General features: G+C 39.0%; 2 protein-coding genes across 3 annotated transcripts; both read right to left on the reverse strand.

Moving 5' to 3' along the window:
• Positions 1–481: 481 nt before the first annotated feature.
• On the reverse strand, positions 482–17097 carry LOC139468977 (uncharacterized). Of its 2 annotated transcripts, none has more exons than XM_071251116.1 (5): positions 17069–17097; positions 6256–6437; positions 5976–6037; positions 3425–3550; positions 482–3171 (listed from the first exon to the last, which is right to left on the reverse strand). In XM_071251116.1, exons 2-5 carry the CDS (start codon positions 6428–6430, stop codon positions 2035–2037), a joined length of 1500 nt encoding a protein of 499 aa, XP_071107217.1. In that variant the 5' UTR covers positions 6431–6437; positions 17069–17097; the 3' UTR covers positions 482–2034. The 2 variants fall into 2 exon arrangements, with proteins under 2 accessions (XP_071107217.1, XP_071107218.1); XM_071251117.1 differs by lacking the exon at positions 17069–17097 and adding an exon at positions 12405–12423.
• Positions 17098–19802: 2705 nt separating this feature from the next.
• LOC139469359 (uncharacterized) lies at positions 19803–23416 on the reverse strand. Its single transcript, XM_071251511.1, has 4 exons — positions 23215–23416; positions 21956–22017; positions 21283–21408; positions 19803–20966 (listed from the first exon to the last, which is right to left on the reverse strand). Exons 1-4 carry the CDS (start codon positions 23414–23416, stop codon positions 19803–19805), a joined length of 1554 nt encoding a protein of 517 aa, XP_071107612.1.
• Positions 23417–23954: the final 538 nt, after the last annotated feature.

Consider the following 23954-nt stretch of genomic DNA (forward strand, 5'->3'; position numbering starts at 1 on the left):
GGAAATCTCAATGGACAGCACTACCGCGACAAGATCATCGGCCCTGTTGTTCTACCGTTTTTGCGTCGTCATGGCCCAGGCATTACCTTTCAACATGACAACGCCCGGCCTCATATTTCTCGACTTGTTCAGGATTCTCTTCAACAAAACAACGTGAATGTCATCCCCTGATCTCTCACCAATCGAGTACATGTGGGATGAGATGGATCGGCGCCTTCGACGTCAACCACGTGTTCCACAGACACTCCAGGAAGTTTGAAACATGCTCCAGCAAATATGGACAGACATCCCACAGGACTTTGTGCGACGCCTGGTCCATTCCATGAGACGAAGATGTGTTGCTTGCATCGCGACCAGAGGTAGACACACACGCCATTGATTTGTAAACTGACAATTTGGCATGATCATGTTTTTTTTATGAAATCACGCATTTTCTGAAGTCAGTATGGCAAATTAAACCATTGGAACACTTACAGGAGTCTTTTATCTGTTGCAAACCGAAATTGTTTCAGATTTGGCACAATACATAACTTTGCATTAAATCTTATTCAATGTCACAGGAACTTTTGTTGTTCAGTATATAAACGGGATGCTAAAAATCACTGGTCGAAGTGGGCCAGTTAGGATATAAGTCACTTTTATCAGAAGACGTCACTTGTTTCATGACTTGTGGAATAGTATGGGCAGAAATTACCAGCAGTCGAATGCTACATGTAACTGTATGGGGTCACCCATCCACGTAATACCCTATTGCTTTTGATCGCTATTGTTACTATTTTTAATTAGTTTGTTGTTAAACATCACAGTCGGCAACACAGTAGGCTATATCAAAGTGGTCTGCAAATAATCGAGTTTTGGGCAGATAAATCAGTGATTGTTATTATGACAACGTTCCATTTCGTCGGGGTACGACTACACGTAATCGACTAAGTCACCGAGCAAAATCACTCTATTCATTTTTTTCTCTTTCTCTTTCTTCATCTCTCTCTCTTTCTTTCTCTCCCTCTCTCTTTCTCTTTCTCTCTCTCTCTCTCTCTCTCGAAGCATGAGGAATCCTGACAACCATCATTGTGGAAAGGGATCAACAGCCATAGCGAGGAATATGGAGTCAGTTTGCTGGCTGTGTTGACTATAGGAGTAAAATGCAATGTCCAAAAATAGCATCAGAACAGACTGCAATGAAAGATGCGTTACCAGTGCGCGTTATATTGGAATCTTCAAAGCCCGAGATTACTTGATTTAAAAGGGTGGTTATTCCAAAGGAGATATTTGAATTATGGATGAAAACTAGAGGTAAATATTCAGCCATATTTCACATCAAATAATTTGTGACAGGTACTCGACAAGTTTCGTTAACATGACCAAGGTGGAATCCTTTGGAAGACACATGAGGTTTTTTGTTGAAGTAATATCTGGCAACAAAGCCCATACTACTTCGGACAACGCATGTTTAGACACACGTCTCCATCCCTAGGCGGTCACTACGGCAACATTCTTTGGTTTCTGGGGTGTTTCTTAAAGTATCTAGAGGTGTTTACAAGTACTTGCAAAAACAGAAGCAGTGAAGAGTGACCCTTCACAGACATTTCCTCAAAGCTCCAAAAATCTTAACATATCATGGACTTCCAGTCCCAAATAATTATTTGGAGACCTCGAACTTTTTAAAATACAGCAATTAGCCGAGTCTCATAATTCTACATGTGAAAATGGAACAGTAACTGACAATAAATGATTAAGCCATATTTCACAATAATTAAGTTGTAAGTGTTACCAGGGATTGATTGCCTAACCAAGCAAAGACACACCCCTATTATGACATCATACCATCACGCAAGCTGAATGTATTGTATTGTGATTCATAAACATGAGGTGACATGATGGAGAAGCACCAACACATAACATTTGTAACCTCTTATTCAATCCTCAAAGCTACACAGGGTGCTTGTTCAACACACAGACACTTACAGACACGCACACATGTATGGCTAATGTATTGATCAAATTACAACACGTACCACTATGAACATGCATTGTTCAAAGCTTATGTCTGAAGTACCATCCTGCACGCCCTCCTAGCAGTTCACTGTCATAATGTACTGTGTCGTTTCTCACGTGGTCTGGGTACACAGCTTTCAGAACACCAAGCACACCTTTTTCTATCAATGGGAATTCCTTCCTTGGAGTGTAACCATCTCGCACAGACCTACACACTGTTACAACTCTTGGGACGAAAGGCTGTGTTAACATTTCCTGGAGATTTTGTGAAGTAGCTTTGATTTCAGCCTCATTTGCACTATGATATTCGACGACTGTGGTGTTTGGTCCATTACATCCTTTACAAAGAATCATTCCGTCATTACGATTGAAACTCGATGATCTAGGGGACGTGTTCATACAAACTCCAATGGTTGCTATATGTTGAAGCTGTGTATTAGAACATCGTGACAAATGCTCGACAAGGTTCACAAACATGAACAGGGTGGCCTCCTTTGGAAGACACATGAAATCTCTTGTTGTTTTCATATCCGGCAACAAATCTAATACTGCTTCTGTCAATGCATGTTTAGACACACATGTCTCCTCTCCGAGTCGGCCACTTCGGCAGCGTTCCTGAGTTTCTATAACAGCTTTGAGCAGTTTCTGGAAGTAAATGTCAGCTTTCATTTCATCCTTTGCATTGTCAGTACACAAAACTTTTCCAATATAGTAGGACAGATCTTCAATTGCTTCCTCATTCATCCCAGCATCGTACAGAGGAGCGGACACAGCTTCACATGCATAGTAGTCCTCGTCAATGTCCAGGATGACGCTGTCACTCGCTTTGATCCAGCTACCTGATTTGGCTAGCTCTATGGCCTTGTCTGTACTCACGACCTCCACAATACCGCCCAGGGTCATGTCCAGACATTCTTCCCGGTCTATGGGGAAGAATTCAAAAGCACTATCCCCCCTACTTCTGACACGATTACATGAATGTTTTAGGTGGAAATAGTCCGACTGCAAACAGCAACACATGGTCAGTTCGCCGCCGATCCCCTCGTCAGTGTACATGAACCCAACTTCCAATTTGAATGAAACGTATTGCTCACTTTCCTCATGAAGCCAGCCGTGTCGATCATACTTGGGCCAAACCCAGATAAAGCGATTTATCAACCCAGTACTTGCAGCTGTCTTCAAACATATCAAATTTTCAATTAAATTAATATTACAACAAATGGTAATAGTGCCTTTGTATTTAGTAATTATTATTTGAAACTTACGTGTATAACCGCGGGTTGCAAATAATCACAGCATAAAATACTCAGTAACAACCACCAACCTGAAAACTGCTTTGGGTGTTGCTGAAGCGGTTATGTTTTTTTAGACACACATTGAAACATAGAATTCACAATAGACTGTATTACAGTGTTATAAATTGCCTTACCTGAATAAAGATGTCGTTCCCCTCCATCATCAGCAAAAGTTCATGCGCATTCCTTGGCATTCTGTAGACAGGATTCTTGTGCCAGGCACGGGGGTCATTAGCGTCTGAGTGACCGTCTATGTGCAACTGTGAAATGAAAAACTGGTTAACTAGTGAAGTCAGACTTGTTTCTGTGTGAGACTGTGAACGGAACAACTGGTTAACTGGTGAAGTCAGACTTGTTTTTGTGTGAGATTGTGAATGGAAGAACTGGTTAACTAGTGAAGTCAGACTTGTTTCTGTGTGAGACTGTGAATGGAAGAACTGGTTAACTGGTGAAGTCAGACTTGTTTCTGTGTGAGACTGTGAATGGTACAACTGGTTTACTGGTCAAGTTAGACTCGTTTCTGTGTGAGACTGTAAATGAAACGACTGGTTATCTGGTCATGTCAGACTTGTTTCTGTGTGAGACTGTGAATGGAACGACTGGTTAACTGATGAAGTCAAACTTGTTTCTGTGTGAGACTGTGAATTGATTAATTGCAAGGTATGTCATATCTTCAGATGGAATCTCATATCAAAACGACTGCTCTTGTAAACCAAGGATAACTTTCCACATGACATCAAACGGCTTCGAATACTTCTGTTTAACATATTCTGACAATGTCTATGTGTGTCTTGCATATTCAAATAAAAAAACATATTTCATCAACGCAATTTCAATCAATAAGGTTTTGTTGTGTGTTTTATTGGACTAAATATATCCCATTCAAGCAACCAACTGAGAAATATTCGAAACAATGCTTAAACTGACGTCGTAAGGAAACATCCACGTACATGTTGCAACTTGACATTCATGAGAAACTGGTTCCCGTCTTTATTACCCACGTGGTGAAGATACAGGTGGTAAGATACTAAATCCGTACGTCACACGTGTGTCGTACAAGGTTGACCTTGTTTTATTCGTTTTGATTGGATAACCGTGACCTCTGTCACACCGGGACTACTTTTTTCATTCATAAAAATTCGCAAGACGTCATTCATTTTGCAACTACAAGGCAGAACTGAAGCAATCCCATGTGAGCGAGAGATATTAACAAACACTTTATTAAACCAAACAAGATTGTCACACGCATCAAATTCGGTTTGCATCCTATATAGGTTATGCATTGAGCTTCCACAGACATTATATAATCGCGCAATATCCATTTACAATGTACGACTACCGTTCAATAGATCGAGGGTCCCAATGAGCGTGACGCTCCCGACTACTTTCGCAACGTCCAATTTATTTTAACGTAAAAGGATAAGCGTGGTGAAATGAAGTCAGTTTAAACTATTTGGACAGATATCTAGACATACTTGGGATGATCCGGTTGTGCAATCAGTGTCCTCTTCGAAGCGTATTCTGTGACACTGTTTCGAGAGTTTTTGTTCACGACTGCACAACCAGATCACTCAAAGTGAACATTTCCGATACAAATCATTCGAAAACTCCGTAAAAGTGTGCCTTATTTCTAATTATGTGGCCCAAAATAACCCAAAGGGTGAACAATATCATACCCTATCTCTAGCGTAAAACGCTGTGTAGATCACAGTTGTCTTTTCTTATTCCGGTGGTGACCTTGCCCTTCGGTCGAAGCTGACATGCAAGCAGACTTGAGCGTGTTGATTTTCACGTCTTTAGTAAAGGGTGGTACAGTAAACATGAATGTCTTTGGCGAACACTCTGATTTCCCTCTTCCAAAATGGCACGGACATAAAATCAAATGATAGATCAAGGATACCGAACCGTTTTGAATGCACAAGCGGGACCCCGGCAGTGCGAGTGACCGACTGTTGCTCTGATATTCAAAGCGCGGCACTAATGTGACTTTTCAAATTTTCTTATAGGTGTCCTGCGTACTGACAACATGGTGCTTGAATTCTCATAAGTTGAAGAAATTCTTCCAAAAGGATCTTGAGCGTCGGTGCTGTTTTGTTTTCAAACACAACTGCAGGCGCATTTTGTTAATGCGTATGCAGAGGAATGTCAACTATGCCCATATTTTTTTGGCATATATCAATATTCATGCACAACCAGATTTTGCAACCGGTTTCAGTTTGGTCTGTCAACGAACAAAAACTGTTATGTATTTACACTTACATGCCTATTTAACGTGGGTAATAAATAAAATACCACACTCATTCTCGTTAGATACCATTGTTTACGAAACTCGTGAGCTTTCTAGGATATCTGACCTCGCTTTCGCTCGGACAGATACCATAGAAAGTTCACTCGTTTCGTAAAAATGGTATCTAACGAGAATGAGTGTAGTATTCTCTATGTATTTTGTGAGGTGATATCGTTTGATATGTAGTTGCATTTGTTACGCACAATCCTACTTGGACATATATAATCATCCTGCAAATAAACCGTTTTGGACCGTATTGCAGCCTGTTAAGGTTCATAAAAGGCTGTCGCCTTTCTCCAAATGTCAATATATGCGAAGGTTGTTTTACTGATTATGCTTTAATGCAGCAAATGGACTTTGACACAACATTAGCACAGCCGACGGCTTTGGCTCCTCACCAGGATATTCCCCTGCTTCGGTAAAGTGCCCTTCTTGACGGCAGCAAACCAGTACACGAGAGCTGTCGGAAGTAAGATAAAAGTTAGAATGACATATATCGATATCTCTAACTATTTACATTGCGTACAACATTGTTGTCAATTTGAGTAGAGATATATGAAAAAAGAATTTAAAAAGTGAACAAAATCAAGATGTAAGTTGCATTTTATACAATTGCTTTTCTGATGCTGTAATATCTCCAAACGATAGCAGATAATTAAACAACACAATATCTCGTACCTTCGTGGTGTTCTTCGATGACGTTCACCAAGGCTCCGTCTGCGTTGCTTGTTTTCGCGTTTCCTGATGCCAAAATACCTGCACCCAGATGACCTTTCGTGCTCAGCATATACAGCAATACTATCAGGAAGCACGCGCCAATCACCACTCCCGTCCTCTTGCCCAGCCTGGTCATTGTACACCTGGTGATTCGGAATAACAAATATATGTGTGGACATCTTACTTCGCAAATATCACGTTGTATAATACCGCGTTTGAATGGCATAACACCACGATCGGATGAAAGATGATAAATTCATTCAGTTGTGGTCCACCAAATGAAATTTAGGCATAAAATATAACGAGGTTGAAAAGGTCACAGATGCCTAACAAGGTTGGGGCACATGTGTGGCTATGTCGTCAATGCAGAGTAGCGTCTCTCAGGCGTGCGAGAAGCCTGTAAGCATGGATCCGAATCCCGACTCGCGCATAATTTGTCAGCCCAATAAACCCATGCTCGTGGGTTTCACCAAAATGGTTAACGTCTAAGACCTACATCTCTTCTGGCTTTCCTCCTACATCAACCCGACACGCTCTGATATAGCTGATATACTGTTTAAAGCGACGTTAAGATAAAGTCCCTAACTCACATAAAATACAGAAGTCACATATCCGGTGTGTCTGTGACTAAACGCACATACAGCATAGACGTCTTATATGTTGGTTTGGGGCGGTGGGGTAGCCTATTGGTTTAAGCGTCCGCTCGTCACGCCGAAGACCCGGGTTCGATTCCCCACATGGGTACAATGTGTGACGCCCATTTTCCGGTGTCCCTGTCGTGATATTGCTGGAATGTTGCTAAAAGCGGCGTACAACCATGCTCACTCACTCAATGACATGTTGGTTCAAGATAGACAAATGGTAGAGCAGGAAGATATGGCATGCTGACATAAAGTATAATATTGGCCTATAGCATAATGCACACGGTAAGGAACATCATTATTTATATAGCATGTCAAACATTAAGACATCATAATATCAGTATACATGTGAGCAGGTAAGAAGATAATATTGCTCCTGAGTTTCTGTCAGCCCATCTGCATAGTTTGTTTCTCTCTTTATAAATTAAATAAACCATTATCTGAAGAGGAAATCTGTAAGACCTTATGCAGTCTGGAGACCAAAATATCTCGTGGAGAGGATGGCATTGCAAGCGAAAAGTTGTTCTTGCATATTAGTTCTGAACTTATGTTCAGCTTTGTGTTACTGATATGATAAAGTATGAATACATAAGATGAACACATGTTGGTATATTTTACTACTTCCGTGGTCTAGTGGATAGAGGTCAGCCCGGAGAGCGGAAGGTCGGTGGTTCGATCCCCTGGCCGCGTCATACAAAAGACGATAAAAAATGGTGCTTGTTACCCAACCTGGCGCTAGGTATTAAGGGGATAAAACAGTATATAGAGTCTGAGAGTGTCGGGAATGTTCTGTCTATTGCCCTTTCACTTGGGAAACTGGCAGCTACTGTCATCTGGGACAAACTTTTGTTTTCATACAGTGTATGTCATGGAATCTAATTCACGGAAGACCTTAAAGCTGTTATATCGTCGATCTTGGGCGAGCTAAAGAACTTTAATACTGATCACCCTCGCCCTCGCCCTCGCCCTCGCCCACTTATCGCCAAATTAGTATTGAGTGAGGACAAAGTTAGCTACTGAGGATGAGACCAAGTCTACAGTTGGATTCCATCGGTAAGTCAAATGACCTTACTAAGCGTCAGCGACATATTGTTGCACAACGAAGAGAGAGGGGACTGACAGCTTACTTCAAGAATTGCCATCTTGTTATCAAACCCAAAGATCAGTCCCAGAACACAACTGGACCAAATCACCTTACGCACGTCCTACAGAAACCCCCTCACGTCAACTTAATAAAACGGTCATAATACAGAATTCTGGAAGAAAAGACTATAGCTCTCTGTTTACATTCCAAGCTACATCCACTCCTAAACATAGTCAGAGGAGCAATACACCAAGATAGGAATACGGCAAATCCAAGTCATTAAAAAATGTGGCTCAAATAGATTATGCACTGACATCAAACTGTCTACGGTCACCAGTATGTACATGGAACATATATGGTCTGCGAAGTAAATTAGATGATATTGGTTTTCTTGATTATTGCTCCTTTTGGCTATTACCACAAAATACTGTAGGCAAAAGAATGGAGAGTAAGCATATACCTGAGTGTTATCTTTTATTTCAAAGCTAATGTTAAGGATACCGTACCAGTAGAATATATACCATGTCCTGTCAAGTATAGATGGAATACGTTGCATGTTGACACGTTTATAGCCAACATTTTTGCCCTAAAAGATTTTGTAACAGACCATGTTATTGTTGTGGACAAAGATGTTAACGAAGTCTTAGATTTGTTTGTTTGTTGTAAAATCCTTGAATCAGCAAAATGTATGAAAGAGAAAGTTGTCCGTAATCCCAGAATGTTTGATTTTTTTCTGGAGAGCTAAGAAGGAAGTCAAGAGTAGTTATCACACTTCAAAAATTGCTGAGTTCTATTTGCAGAATATGATATTGTAAGTTGAGAAACAAATACATGAGCGCCAGTGAAAATTGGGCAAAAGTTATATGAAACTAGAACAAATGCAGCAGCTTTTCGAAAGAGTTATATAAGTATTCCACATACCCGGAAAATTTCTAGTAATATCAAAGCGATATTTTCAACTATATTTTTTAACAGCTTAAACACTATTACTTTAGAAAAAGAAACTGAAACTGATAAACCTCTACAGATCAGTGAGATTGAAGAGCCTATATAAGAATCTTCCATATATATATAATAGTTAAATAAATAAATAAAGCTATTGCTCTCATAAAAATAAATGGAATATCTCCTGGAATTGGTGTGCTCATTGAAGTGATTAAATCTTCGGAACCAATTATAATGCCCTTCCTACTTTCTTTGTTTAACAAGATATTTCACAGTGGATGTTTTGGAACTTGTGGACAATTATTATTCCTTTGCATTAAAATGCGATATAAATAATCCCGATAATTGCAGAGGAACATCTTTGCGTCAGATTGTCAGGAACAGAATATAAAATTTAATGTATATGAAATGACATACTTTTAAAAGGGATAGGTGTTATGAGAAAAGTTTCTGAAAATCAAACAGGTTTTCACGAAGGTTGTTTGACTGTGGATTATAATTTTACCTTATATATGCAATGATTGAAAAATGTTTATGTTAAAAGGAGAAGAAATGTATGCTGCATTTATTTATGTTAACAAAGGCTTTTGATTTTGCAATCGAGCACAGCTATGGAAATTATTGTCTTCCTACATGTATGGCTAAAATGGTAAAATAAAAGTGTATACCGATCAGTTAAAGCATTTGTTGTATGCAATACAGATTTCACGGATTATTTTGACTGTCCATTTTGTTTAAGACAAGGGTGTATGCTAAGCCCTATGTTATTTTCACTATTTGCTACACATGTTGTTGAAATCTATATAAGCATGAGAAACTTTCCTTATATGTAATAGAGGATGAATTTCACGTTGTACTTGAGTCGTTCCGGGTAATATCCGCCCATTTCCGGACGCCATGTAACACGCAATCTTTATGAGTAGGAGGAAACACAATATTTGACATTAGCCAAGCAGCGTTACATTGCTAGTAACCTATTTTCACTTGGCGCTAACGTTTCCAGTATTTACAGGTACTCTTGTATTTGTTTCTCAACATTCAATATCATATTCTGCAAATAGAACTCTTGCAAGTTTTTACTTCCCTTTGAGCTCTCCAGAAAAATCGGGCTTTCCTCCAACATTAAGCTGACACGCCTCGATATAACTGGAATACTGTTAAAAGCAGCGTTAAACCCAAACACACCCTTGTATCCACAATGTGAGACATTTGTGTACGGAAGTTGAAAAAGCTACTTTGGGTAATGACGCACAGTGTTGTTATACTATTGGGTTATCTAATGTCTTCCTGCGTATTCGTACGCAAGCAACTCAAATGCGTTATGGGAATTTACAAATGTAGTTTGCGCTTTTTACGCGAATAGCTGTTGATTGTCGATGCGGCATTAAACAATAATCACCCAATCACTCCAAGGAAATATATAGGTCTATGTTAATTTTGTAACATCCTAAACAATACAAATATGAAACATATCATGATTACTTTTTATGGGTTTTGCAGTGTATCTAAAGAACTACAGACAAAGGAATAAGAAGCATGTTATATGGTGTGATGTATGTGGTGTTCGTTATGAACTTTGCCATCAGCGTAATTCCTTTATTTTATTTTTTCCATTACCGAACATAAAGTTGTTATTTGTTGTAAATTCAATAGGAAATTGGCTATTAACTAAAGATGTCACAGAAAGAGATTACATTATTAGAACTATTAGAACGCCCGGGGAGTGTTTGATTTATGAAACATGATCTATATATCAATATTTGTAAGGAGACAGATGCTATATTTGATGTACCAGATAATAGATGAAAAATTAATGTACAATATCGGGAATTCTGATAATTATTTTTACTGTGTAACTAGAAATTCTAAAGTACGGATGTGGTCCTGACAAACCAATAAGCATAACAGGGCATGTTTCGGCCCATGATTATAGGATTCTGACACAAAAATAATAGTAAAAACACCTGCCAGGTGAAAGCTATCATTTGAAATCAAAATAAGAAAACATATGTTAGTCCACCAACAGCCTCTATTCTTCAATAATATTGTAATATACGTATATAGTTTCAATATTGCTGATTAAACGCAAAGATATAAACTCTCACTAACTGCCCAATAACATTCATGTTATATTGTTAATATTCAAGTAAGTGTACATGTTCTTAGTGTGTGTTTCGTGGATTCATCAGGGTTCATTTGTATCCCACCAGGTAGTGTGAATCAGGTCCTTACAGATCTGTTTTGTCATGTAGTACGCGTTATACATCCACATTGTCGAATCGCATTATCAAAGATACATCAAGATAAGGCAGCATATATATTCATCTTTGCAAACTGCCTTATCTTGATCATCTAGTTTGAGGAATAGCACAATTAAAGATGCATCAGATAATGAATACTTATAATTATATGTTAAGATTAAAGGGAAAAGTGTATAATCGAGAAATGTATGTTTCATGATTCACGAACAGTGAACCTATACAGCCATGCTGCGTTCCAGACACAATTCTTCTATGAATAATAAACCAACTGTGAACGGTTCCACTTCTACTCGTCCGGACTAATGCCGGTTTTATAATGCTAGACCACTGAGATATCATGCCGACATCAAAAGCATACGCCACTTATGAAAATATCTCCTTTCCCCCCGTCACTCGATGAACGAATCATGATATTTCACTCAACACATGGAATAACCTCTATCTGAAATAATAACTATATATCTGATTTTTGTAAAGACAAAAACACAGATTCTAAATCCACAACATACTAATTTGTACTAAATAGCCTCATTCTTATTGACAATCTGTCACCTGATTGATACTTAGGGTGTGTGTTTCGTGTACCAGCTGTACACAGTTAATCTAATAATCTCATATTAACAGATCTAAACGATACATGAATGGTCACATACACCAGTTTACACACGCAGTTTGTGAAATATTCTCGCATCTACGAGTACTTGCTAAAATTGTGAATAAATTATGAGTATAATTGTATTGCATAAATATTGCAAATGGACAGTTACTAAAATATTAACTCAATTTCTCAAGATCAGTTCCTTATCATCTTGATGGGAAGCGTTTGATAAATGATATAATCGACCTTGCACTTTGTAGAGATTTCTCATGAATCAGGAAACAGTTTATGTCGTTTTTATTAACAACTACTTTCCCCTTTCACAAGGATGAACAATGAACAAGCATAGGGATTTTATTTGTTCAGCATCGTTTGTGGCAATTATATTTTTAAATGTGCGTATATTTACATTAGTGATACATGTCTTTGGTGGATCTTTAATTCCAATAGAGTCGATCCGGCACAAATGAAACTCTCAAATCAAGCGTAGTGTGTTTTGTTTTCGTTCACAATTACTTCCCTTAAAACAAATTCAATCATACAGTTTTCCGATCGGCGAGATTATACAGGCCGTCCGGTACCTGCAATTCGGTTGGTCAAAAGTTTGACATGCTCGGATGGTTTGCATACGCCTTCCAACATCAGGGACCGCCTCTGTGGTCTAGAGTAGATCGTCCGCCCGGAGAACTTAAGGTCCTTGGTTCGATCCCCGCCGCGTCATACCAAAAGAAGTTAAAAAATGGTACTTGCTGTTACCCTATCTGGCGCTCGGCATGAAGGGGCTAAAACAAGGACTGGTCGGCTCGGAGTCAGTATAGTGTGTGTGGCTGAGTGGGGTTTTCATGTTAAACTGCGGCATGGTATCTCAGTGTGCTAGCACTCTAAATCAGCATCAATCCGGACTAGTACAAGCAGCCACACACACGCACGTGCATGCACGTCTCTCTATAAGTGCAATAATCTTGGACGCGACGTTAAACCCAATTTCACTTCACCTCATACATCAGATTAGTTGATCTCACGGAGGAAGATTAAATCATTTCACATCTACATCAATCACAAATTGATGCACCAGTGAGGTCGTGGAAAAATGTTTGAACTTGTGTGTTTGGATAACTTTTCAACTATTTTTCACTGCATGACTATCTAATCAGGGGCAAGGAAGAGATAAATTTCATATGAGCTATTACTTTACAATTAAAGGAAATAGTTTGGGTTTTTAAATGTTGTATAGTAATAGTTCATATTAAATTCATTCTTCCCTTCCCCCATCCCTCCACCCAACCCCACCAACGATTGATATACAATGTACAAACTACGGTTATAACGAATACCCAAAGGGACCACTGATATTAGTTCTATATAATCGTAGTTCGTTATAAGCATATATACACCAAATGGCCGGGACAAAAAAAATTCGTTATATCCGTCAGTTCGTTAAAAGCGTGTTTGTTATAAACGTAGTTTACTGTATATTAAATTCCTTCCTACGGACCTCTCATTGATATATCTGAACGTACAATGGATGTCACCTTCAATAAGAAAAGTATTAATCAATATATGTCGATAGAAAATAAAATAATAATTTCTTTCATGAATCTAAATATATTTATCTCAAAGTTATGGATTAGTGTTGCCTTGCGAAAGATAGTTAAGTTAATTGAAATATACAATATCGTTTGACCATCCGAACACTATTGCCAGATAATAGACTGTTCAGTTATTTTGCACAGGGGGCGATTTAAATGCTGGCCCGTTGACCCATTGCTCACACGAGACACTAGGTCTTATTGAACTAGCCCCCAAGCAATATCACACTTTTATCCTTCTCCCATTCACACCACACTATAGCTTTGCTCCCTGGACAAATCTGTCTTTGGGCCCCCTTCCCGCCAGTACAGTCGGTGTGTACCGAGGTCGTGGCTGATTCGCCCAATAACCAGGTGACGAAATCGGAGTGGCCAAAACTCTTTCGAGACGCACACGATAAAGCATTTGCGCCTTCAAATATCATGAGTGGATTTCGTAAGTGTTGTATATACCCCTCAGTAAATTAGGCAATAATGCCATCCCGATAGACGTCTATATATTGGCCCTCCAAACTAGTCTCTGGATCCAGCTCTATTTCTAGCAAGACATGTGAACCTGTCTTAGAACCATCCGATGACGTGGAAACAGCACTCATTGGTCAGCAGAGCGAATCAGCAGCTCGTGTAAGTTCAACTAATGAAGGATGGGTTGGTGTAAATTTTCAGATTCAATCAGCATCAGATGAAAAGGATGTAGTAACTGCTGACGATTTACCCATTGTCCTACATTCTGGGGAAGTTCCGTCGTCAACTGATGAGGGTGGTAATATTCTTCTTCAAATTCCAACAGCTGCTAGTTTTATGCCACCTGGGATTCTGTCCCCTTCACTTCCCCAACTGACTGTGTCTGCAGGCACATTCTTCACGTGTCATGTGTGTATACAATGTCTCTAAATAAAGTTTACGTTGATCTGTTCAACCAGGGTAAGATTAATTGTGGTAAAGTGAAACAAATTTGATTTATTTGGTACTTTAATAAATGAGTTTGTATTCATTTCGTTGACCAAGGCAGTTTTCATGTGAGTGAGTGAGTTTGATTTTACGCCGCTTTTAGCAATATTTCAGCAATATCACTTCGGGGTACACCAGAAATGGGCTTCATCCATTGAACCCATGTCGGGAAGCGAACCCGGGTTTTCGGCGTGACGAGCGAAAGCTTTAACCACGAGGCTACCCGAACGCCCCAGTTTTCATGTGATATTCAATATAATGATACTGCAAAAATTTCCTATCATATTGATAATTGCCAGTTCAGCACAGAACTTTGGTGTCGGGAAATTTGGATAATCAATGATATCATTTGTCGCGCATTATTACAACGTGAAAGGTTTTATATCTTTAATTTTCTTTCATCAACATTTCTTTGGAATTATTTCACATTACATAAATTAGGCAATTTAACGAGAACAGATTTATCGAGATATCATTGGTTACATACGTAACTAGTACACTAGTTTTGTATTAATAAATCGTTGAACATCTACTAGTCTAATACAAACACGGTTCCCACACAAGAGCTTTCAAAATAATTATTTATTACCTCCAAAATGTTGTACATGTATAACCATTCACAAATTTTAGTTGTTAGGCAGATTGTCATGTGACGACGTCAAATCACAATTTATTATTACAAGTATGAGTGGAAATACACGCCAGGGTGAGGGGGTTTAGCAGAAACGGAGCGTCATTGCTTGTTACATGACCAACTGGATTACATGCCCTTGTGTAGCTATTGTAGATGACGCTTTATGACTAAGCGGTAATGTTGAATAAGTATCTCGTCTTTCATTGGCTAATGTCAAATATTGTGTTTCCTCCTACTCATAAAGATTGCGTGTTACATGGCGTCCGAAAATGGGCGGATATTACACGGAACGACTCAAGTACAACCTGAAATTCATCCTCTATTACATAAAAGGAAAGTTTCTCATGCATATATCGATTTCAACAACATGTTTAGTAAATAGTGAAAATAACATAGGGCTTAGCATACACCCTTGTCCACACCATCAATAAATGCAGCATACATTTCTTCTTCTTTTTACATAGACATTTTTCAATCATTGCATATATAAGGTAAAAATATGATCCACAGTCAAACAACCTTCGTGAAAACCTGTTTGATTTTCAGAAACTTTACTCATAACAGCGATCCATTTTAAAAGTATTGTCATTTCATATACATTATGTTCTTTTCCTGACGAACTGACGCAAAGATGTTCCTCTGCAATTTTCGGGATTATTTATACCGCATTTTAATGCAAAGGAATAATAATTGTCTACAAGTTCCAAAAACATCCACTGTGAAATATCTTGTTAAACAAAGAAGTAGGAAGGGCATCATAATTGGTTCCGAAGATATAATCACTTCAATAAGCACATTATCAATTCCAGGAGATATTCCATTTTTTTATGAGAGCAATAGCTTTATTTCTTTCTTTAACTGTTATATATATATGGAAGATTCTCATATAGGCTCTTCAATCTCACTGATCTGTAGAGGTTTGTCAGTTTCAGTTTCTTTTTCTAAAGTAATAGTTTTTAAGCTGTTAAAAATATAGCTTAAAATATTGCTTTGATATTACCAGAAATTTTCCTTGTATGTGAAATACTTTTATAACTCTTTCGAAAAGCGGCTGCATTTGTTCTAGTTTCATATAACTTTTGCTCAATTTTCACTTGGCGCTCATGTATTTGTTTCTCAATTTACAATATCATATTCTGCAAATAGAACTCAGCAATTTTTGAAGTGAGATAACTACTCTTGACTTCTTTCTTAGCTCCAATGAAAAATCAAACATTCTGGGATTACGAACTTTCTCTTTCATACATTTTGCTGATGCAAGTATTTTACGACAAAAATAATAATAACCTAAGACTTCGTTAACATCTTTGTCCACAACAATAACATGGTCTGTTACAAAATCTTTTAGGGCAATAATGTTGGCTATAAACGTGTCAACATGCAACGTATTCCATCTATACTTGACAGGACATGGTATACATTCTACTGGTACGGTATCCTTTACATTAGCTTATAAAAGATAACAGGTATATGCTTACTCTCCATTCTGTTGCCTACAGTATTTTGTGGTAAAAGCCTAAAGGAGCAATAATCAAGAACACTCAATATCATCTAATTTACTTCGCAGACCTTCTATGTTCCATGTCCATACTGGTGACCGTAGATAGTTTGATGTCAGTGCATTATCTATTTGAGCCACATTTTTTAATGACTTGGGTTTGCCGTATTCCTATTTGGATGCATTGCTTCTCTGACTATGTTTAGGAGTGGATGTAGCTTGGAATGTAAACAGAGAGCTATCTGAGCATAAGATAAAGTACTTATATATTTCGGAGAATGTTGAACATAACATAAAGTAGTTACATATTTCGGAGAAACCTACACATATTATAAAGTAGTGACATATTTCGGAGAATGCTACATACATGATATTAAGACTTAGTAGTAACACCATTATTTCTGTGAGGTTGTTCAATGTAGTTTATACAAATCTCTTTTGCCTGGTGTGAATAGATAATGTTGTATTTTGGATTTATTCATGTGTTCATATAAATCTATGCCATAAAATAGTCATATGCTGCAGATAAGGTAAAAACGGTCACATTAATAATAATGGTATATTTAAACTCACCTTAGTAATACCGTTCGTGTGGATGTGTCGTGGCAGTCTCAGTCTGTTTAGATTATTGACATCCTGTTTTGAAGTTCTCGTACACATGTCCAATAGTTTCTTATTGTACATTGTTCGTTCGTTGAACTACTTAAAGACAGCTGCGCTATTGACGGCTCTGTATTATATACAATGTTGTGCAGTAACAATCCTCCATAGCACGTCACTATTATGATGACAAACCTCATTGTGAGCAGGTAAATCTATAATTGCACATAGAATTATAAAATTTCAAATGACTACAGACAATGACTGAGAATTTTTTTAAATTTTTTATTATTAACTTCCGCGGTGATACGGTGGTCAAATCAGCTGTTTCAATTAGAGGGGATTATTGTCATTTATATCCTATTGACTAACCAGAGTCGAGTATTTTCAAAATTAATGGTAGAATTCGTGTTTAACACACCGAACAACATCGTAACGTACCTGTTATAAACCACCATCTCATCAGGAAGCAGCAACATGCTCCGACAAACTTGAGTTAACAATCTTATTATACTGGCACTGTATGTTCCCGAGGTAATTACATAGCCACTGTGCCTACACAAGTGTTTATCCAATCTGTACAATTACGTCACAAATAGAGAATACATTTGCTGGAAGAGAATTTTAATACTACTTCCCTGACACTGTGATTCTGTCCGGTTTGCAATTTTTTTAATTTTATACCGGGAATATATATATACGTGGTTATATATATATATATATATATATATATATATATATATATATATATATATATATATATATATATATATATATATATATATATATGATATACGTGGTATATATATAAACACGTTTCTCTTTCACAATGTGCATAAATGACACTTTCTTATTCCTCATGTTTACGATCGGTTTATATGCCATGTTAGCTTGGTTGGGTATTTACTCATCGTTCAGAAGAGTGGACTTAATATATGAACATAAAATATTTTGATATTGAACAAACGCGAATGTTAATATCAAAATCGAAATAATAATATATATAATTAAGCGGCATCATTTGTTTTCGTTTCTTAGCATGATTGTGAAATAAAGTGCCTGAAGCCGGCATTAAAGTGAACTTCTTAGTAAACAAAGAGAACGGCCTTATCTGTTGTGTTTGACAATCACAAATTTCAGTTATTTCACGACGTTATAACTTAATATGGAAGGTAAGCCGGAAGTTCTGCAATCCTAGACGTCACCAGTTTCATTGGTTTACTACCGCTATGTTCGCACGTAACGGTAGCTTTACCATGCCACTGTTACGTTTCATTGTCTACACGAGCTTCTTAGAACACACCCCACCATGTCAACAGTCAGAACATAACACCTGAATTATTTATTTGAGTGTATGACATGAGTTGTTTGAGTGTGAGATGCGTTGTTTCAGAGTATTGCATGCGTTTGAGTGTGTGGCATGAGCTATTTGAGTGCATGACATGACCTATTGAGTGTATGACATGATGTGGTTGAGTGTATGACATCATCTGTTTGAGTGCATGACATGACCTGTTTGCGTGTATGACATGATGTGGTTGAGTGTATGACATCATCTGTTTGAGTGTATGACATCATCTGTTTGAGTGTATGACATGATTTGTTTGCGTGTATAGCCTGAGCTGCTTAAGTGTATGCCATGAGTTGTTTGAGTGTGACATGAAATGTTTGTGTGTATTGCATGAGTTTGAGTGTGTTTCATGAGCTGTTTGAGTGTGACATGAGCTTTTTGGGTGTATTGCATGAGTTTGAGTGTGTTTCATGAGCTGTTTGAGTGTGACATGAGCTGTTTGTGTGTATTGCATGAGTTTGAGTGTGTTTCATGAGCTGTTTGAGTGTGACATGAACTGTTTGTGTGTACTGCATGAGTTTGAGTGTGTTTCATGAGCTGTTTGAGTGTGACATGAGCTGTTTGGGTGTATTGCATGTATTGTGGAAGCTTGACCACTGTTGTGGATAGATGAATGTTATTGATGATAATATTGCATTTGATACTGCCTTTGAATTCTGTACTACCACTACTGCATACTGCCAATGTGATTGCTGAGCAGTAATTTGTATTGATTTATCAACCTAGTTAATAGTATAATGCAATTGTAATATGTGTTATGAGACCAACATTCCAAATCTCCCATACAACATCGTCTAAACATTCTTGCAATGGGTTTACTGATTTTCTTGATTATCCAATCACGGTTTTCGTATACCAAAACAATACGACAGTCAGTTATTTTCTAAATTTAACATTTTTTATTTGGTTATGTAGCCTACAAAGACCATATTCCCTCTAGTTTATGGTCTCTGCCTACATATATGTGCTTATTTAAATCAATTGCAGATTAAATATTTTTCCAGGCACCTTCGAAAATCAATCCATACATTTGATCTGGATTGATGTTTGGGTTCAGAAATTGTTCTTTACACTCCTCTTATAGATCTGACATAGGCCACAGGCCTTAGGGACCGACCATTTAACATTCATTGACACTGGGAACAATATATAATTTGCTCCAGTAAATAGTAGAAATGTTGCCTCAGGTTTTACACAAAACGAATGTTCGCTGGAAATTCAATTTTGAAATTGTTTCCGGAAGCTCCTACATTCTTGGAGCAGTGACGTAAAATCTTTTTCTAGGCGAAAACTAAAGACATATACATGTAAATGGGTAAGGTCCTGCACTATTTGCATATTTACTTACACATATAATTAAGACTTAATTTTCTTGTATCTCAAATACCACCCATCTTTTCCTCCCAGCAGCTCCGAGTCATAATGTATGCTACTGTCGTTTATATGGTCTGGGAACGTGGTCTTCAAAACATTGAGAATTTTAGGCTCAATAATGTGGAAATGTTTCCTCGGAGTATAACCATCCCGTACAGAACGGATGAGAGTCACCACGCCAGGAGTGAATGACTGTGAGAGGATAGTCTTGAGATGGTTGGTGGTGTGGTCAATCTCCTTCTCGTCAACGCTGTGGTATGGGATGAGCGTTGTATTTGGCCCATTGTAACCCTGGCATATCACCATGCCATCATTTCGGTTGAAGTCTGTACTCCTTGGGGACTGGTTCATGCACACGCCAACAGTGATAAGTTCCTCCAACTGACGCTCATCAAGGTGAAGGAGGTCGTCGAGTAGACGACCAAGTATAAAATGGGTAGATTCGTTAGGCAGGCACATAACATGCCTAGCCTTTTCCAGTACATTGTGGAGTTTATCAATAACTGAATTCCTCATAGAAAGTGAGTCAGAACATGATCTGTCATCTTTGGCTCTTCCGCTACCGCAGAGCTTGTGTTGAGTGAGTGTGATCTTTAACATGTCATGAAAGAATTTATCAGCCAGCATTTCATCGTGAGCATTGTCAACACACATAAGCTTCCCTACACTGAATGATATGTCATAGATTTGAGCCTTACTCATCCCGGCATCGTACAGAGGGGCAGACACAGCTTCACATGCGTAGTAGTCCTCGTCAATGTCCAGGATGACGCTGTCACTCGCCGTGATCCAGCTGCCGGAGTTTGCTAGCTCTATAGCCTTGTCTGTACTCACGAACTCCACCGTGCCCTTTAGCGACATATCCATACATCTAGACTCAGGTATGACAACATAATCCTCAGAATCATTTTCAATATCTGCATCAATCCAGGCACATGGGTTGTCTATCGTGAAGTGGTCAGATTCTGCGCAAACACAGCGTTCTAGTATGTATCTGTCACCATAAGTCTCCCCATATCTGTACATTACGCCGATTCTCAGTCGAACAGACACGTAGGGGGCGTTCGTTTCGTGGAGGAAGCCTCCAGCGTCATACGGGGGCCAAACCCAGATGAAACGATTGATCAACCCTGTGGCAGCAGCGACCTGGAAATATGTCGAAGACGTTCATTCATTGATATTTTGGGGCGGGGTGGTGGGTTTGTTGTGAAAGTGGGGTTTTTATTGAACAAAAATAAAAAAGTAATTTGTACTCAGGAATTACAAAACGTTTCAGAATAAATGTATTGTGGCTTTGTAGAGAAAAAATGTACGCATTAAAACATGACTGAAAGTAAATTCAAACAATCAATATCCAGGTTGTATCCACGGGTTTGTCCGGTCCGTGATCACTGATATCACTGGAATACTGACTACAGGTTAAAACCCCAACCACTACAAGAGACTAATTTGGATAATTTACATGAATAAAGACGTCGTTCTTCTCCATCATTAGCTTCACCTCCCTCTGGTTGGCAGGTAACCGAAAGAGAGGCATCTTCCTCCAATACTCTGGTTGGGCGGCGTCTGAGTGACCGTCTATGTGAATCTGCCGAGGAGAGTCAGATCTGTAGATACACGCAGTACCGAGCAGCAATTATAATTATGACTACGTCATTCGTTTACAAGTGGGACCTCGCTATCCATTTACGAGGCGTGTAAGGCGCCCAAATTTCTGTGGACTTGGATTCGAATACCAGATCGCCCTGGTTATGTTTCTAGGTTTGTCAGCGCCATACCCGTGCTCGTTGGTTTAAAAAAAGTGTTAAGCGTTTGAAAGCCCTTCTGGTTGGCCTCCCACATAAAGCGGACACGCCGCTACATAACTGAAATACTGTTTCAAGAGGCATTAAACCACATTTCACTCACTACCTTTAGCGACATTTTCAGTCATTAGTTTCCTCTAAAAAAGAACACCGCCCAAAATTCTTTTGCCTACCTGGATATAGAATAATGATATGATGTTACAATCATAATCAGTATGGAGTTGGTCACAACTTTAATGCGTGTAATAAAAAGTAAGTTTACATCCATCAAGCCGATTGCGCTTAATAATCAACAGTTAACTATGCTCGAATAACAAAGGGTTCGATTACCAGAACGTTCCCTTGCTTCTTAATTGCCCCACTAGCTGCGGCTGAGAACCAGTACATCAAAGCTGCAAAAGACACAAAAAGTACATCAGTGCTCTAACATACTCACACAGTACATCATAGCTCACATAGAACATCAGTACTACGCTAGACACAAACTGTATATCAGACACACATAACTTACATCGGGGCTGTAACAGAGACACAAAGTACATCAGTACTTCAACATACACACAGTACATCAGTACTGCAGCATACACAAAGTACATCAGTACTTCAACATACACACAGTACATCAGTACTGCAGCATACACAAAGTACATCAGTACTGCAGCATACACAAAGTACATCAGTACTGCAGCATACACACAGTACATCAGTACTGCAACATACACAAACACATTCCGCTACTGTCACGCCTCCACCACATCCGCACACCATCTCATCACTATAACTCAGTCTCCTACAGTCACATCCTCACACCACCACTTGTTCACTACAACATCGTCTACTCTAGTCACGTCCCCACACCACCACCTCATCACTACAACATCGTCCTCTGCAGTCACGCCCACCTGACAGTGCAACATCGCCTCCTACAGTCACGTCCCAACACCACCACCTGATCACTACAACATCAACTCCTTCAGTCAATTTCCCACACCACCACTTGTTCACTACAACATCGTCTACTCTAGTCACGTCCCCACACCACCACCTGATCACTACAACATCAACTCCTTCAGTCAATTTCCTACACCACCACTTGTTCACTACAACATCGTCTACTCTAGTCACGTCCCCACACCACCACCTCATCACTACAACATCGTCCTCTGCAGTCACGCCCACCTGACAGTGCAACATCGCCTCCTACAGTCACGTCCCAACACCACCACCTGATCACTACAACATCAACTCCTTCAGTCAATTTCCCACACCACCACTTGTTCACTACAACATCGTCTACTCTAGTCACGTCCCCACACCACCACCTGATCACTACAACATCAACTCCTTCAGTCAATTTCCCACACCATCACGTGTTCACTACAACACGGTCTGCTCTAGTCACGTCCCCACACCACCACCTGGTCACTACAACATCGCCTCCTACAGTCACGTCCCAAACAACACCTAAAAATCATTACAACATCGTCCTCTTCAGTCACGTCTCCACGTCACCACCTTATCACTACATAATCGTCTACTCTAGTCACGTCCCTACACCATCACCTCATCCCTACAACATCGTCTACTACCTTCATGGTGTTCTTCCATAACGTTAACGACGCCGAATGAGGGGAGTACGAGGGAGTGATCCATGTTTGTTTTCAAATCGGTGTCCGCCAACGTATCTGCCCTCGATGTAGCACCCGTCCTATTCAGCCGCAACAGCAACATCACCACGGCGACCCACACCAACATCACGACGGATAAGGTCTTTATTGTTAGCAACCTCATGATGTATGGACGGAAGAGACCGCTGCTCGTCTAATGTGGGAAGCGCCGACGAACAAGCTACAGCTCACTGTTGGTAACAAGGTGAGAGGGCAACTTTTAACATGATTTACAATCCAAATCCACTTTCCGTGTAAGTTGATTTTACATTTGGCCTTTTTCCTCGTATATACATACACAACGTTCAAAACCGTTACGCATGTGTACAGTGTCTTTTGTTACTGAAGCTACATACATGTATATGCTGGTATCTATTCCACGTGTAGTAACTGCTGGTATATATCACACCTGTTGTAATTACATGTTGTTATATTTTACACTCTCAGTAATTGAAGTTCATGTGTTTATGCGTTAGAAATCCTACTTGTTGATCCTTATATAGTTTGAATAAGTGTCGACTTGATCGGCAAATGTCATGTTGAGCTACCAAATGTAACCACGTGTAATATATACATACTCTAAGTTCAAAACTGTTAGACACGTGTACAGTGTTTTTTTGTTACTCGTGTTATCACAGGTTACTATATGTTTATATTTACTT

The sequence above is a fragment of the Haliotis cracherodii genome, unplaced genomic scaffold, assembly GCF_022045235.1.
Source record: "Haliotis cracherodii isolate W230 unplaced genomic scaffold, xgHalCrac1.p SCAF_2, whole genome shotgun sequence".
Lineage (NCBI taxonomy): Eukaryota > Metazoa > Mollusca > Gastropoda > Lepetellida > Haliotidae > Haliotis > Haliotis cracherodii.

Bases quoted from the DNA above. Each gene is read 5' to 3' on its own strand.
- LOC139468977 (XM_071251116.1), bottom strand. From the start codon at position 6,430: ATGACCAGGCTGGGCAAGAGGACGGGAGTGGTGATTGGCGCGTGCTTC. The intron at 3,551-5,975 runs GTGAGGAGCCAA...TTCATTTCACAG, and splicing joins CGAAGCAGGGGAATATCCTG to TTGCACATAGACGGTCACTC. The intron at 3,172-3,424 runs GTAAGGCAATTT...ATATGTTTGAAG, and splicing joins GGAACGACATCTTTATTCAG to ACAGCTGCAAGTACTGGGTT.
- LOC139469359 (XM_071251511.1), bottom strand. From the start codon at position 23,416: ATGAGGTTGCTAACAATAAAGACCTTATCCGTCGTGATGTTGGTGTGG. The intron at 21,409-21,955 runs GTAATCGAACCC...TCTCCTCGGCAG, and splicing joins AGAAGCAAGGGAACGTTCTG to ATTCACATAGACGGTCACTC. The intron at 20,967-21,282 runs GTAAATTATCCA...ACATATTTCCAG, and splicing joins AGAACGACGTCTTTATTCAT to GTCGCTGCTGCCACAGGGTT.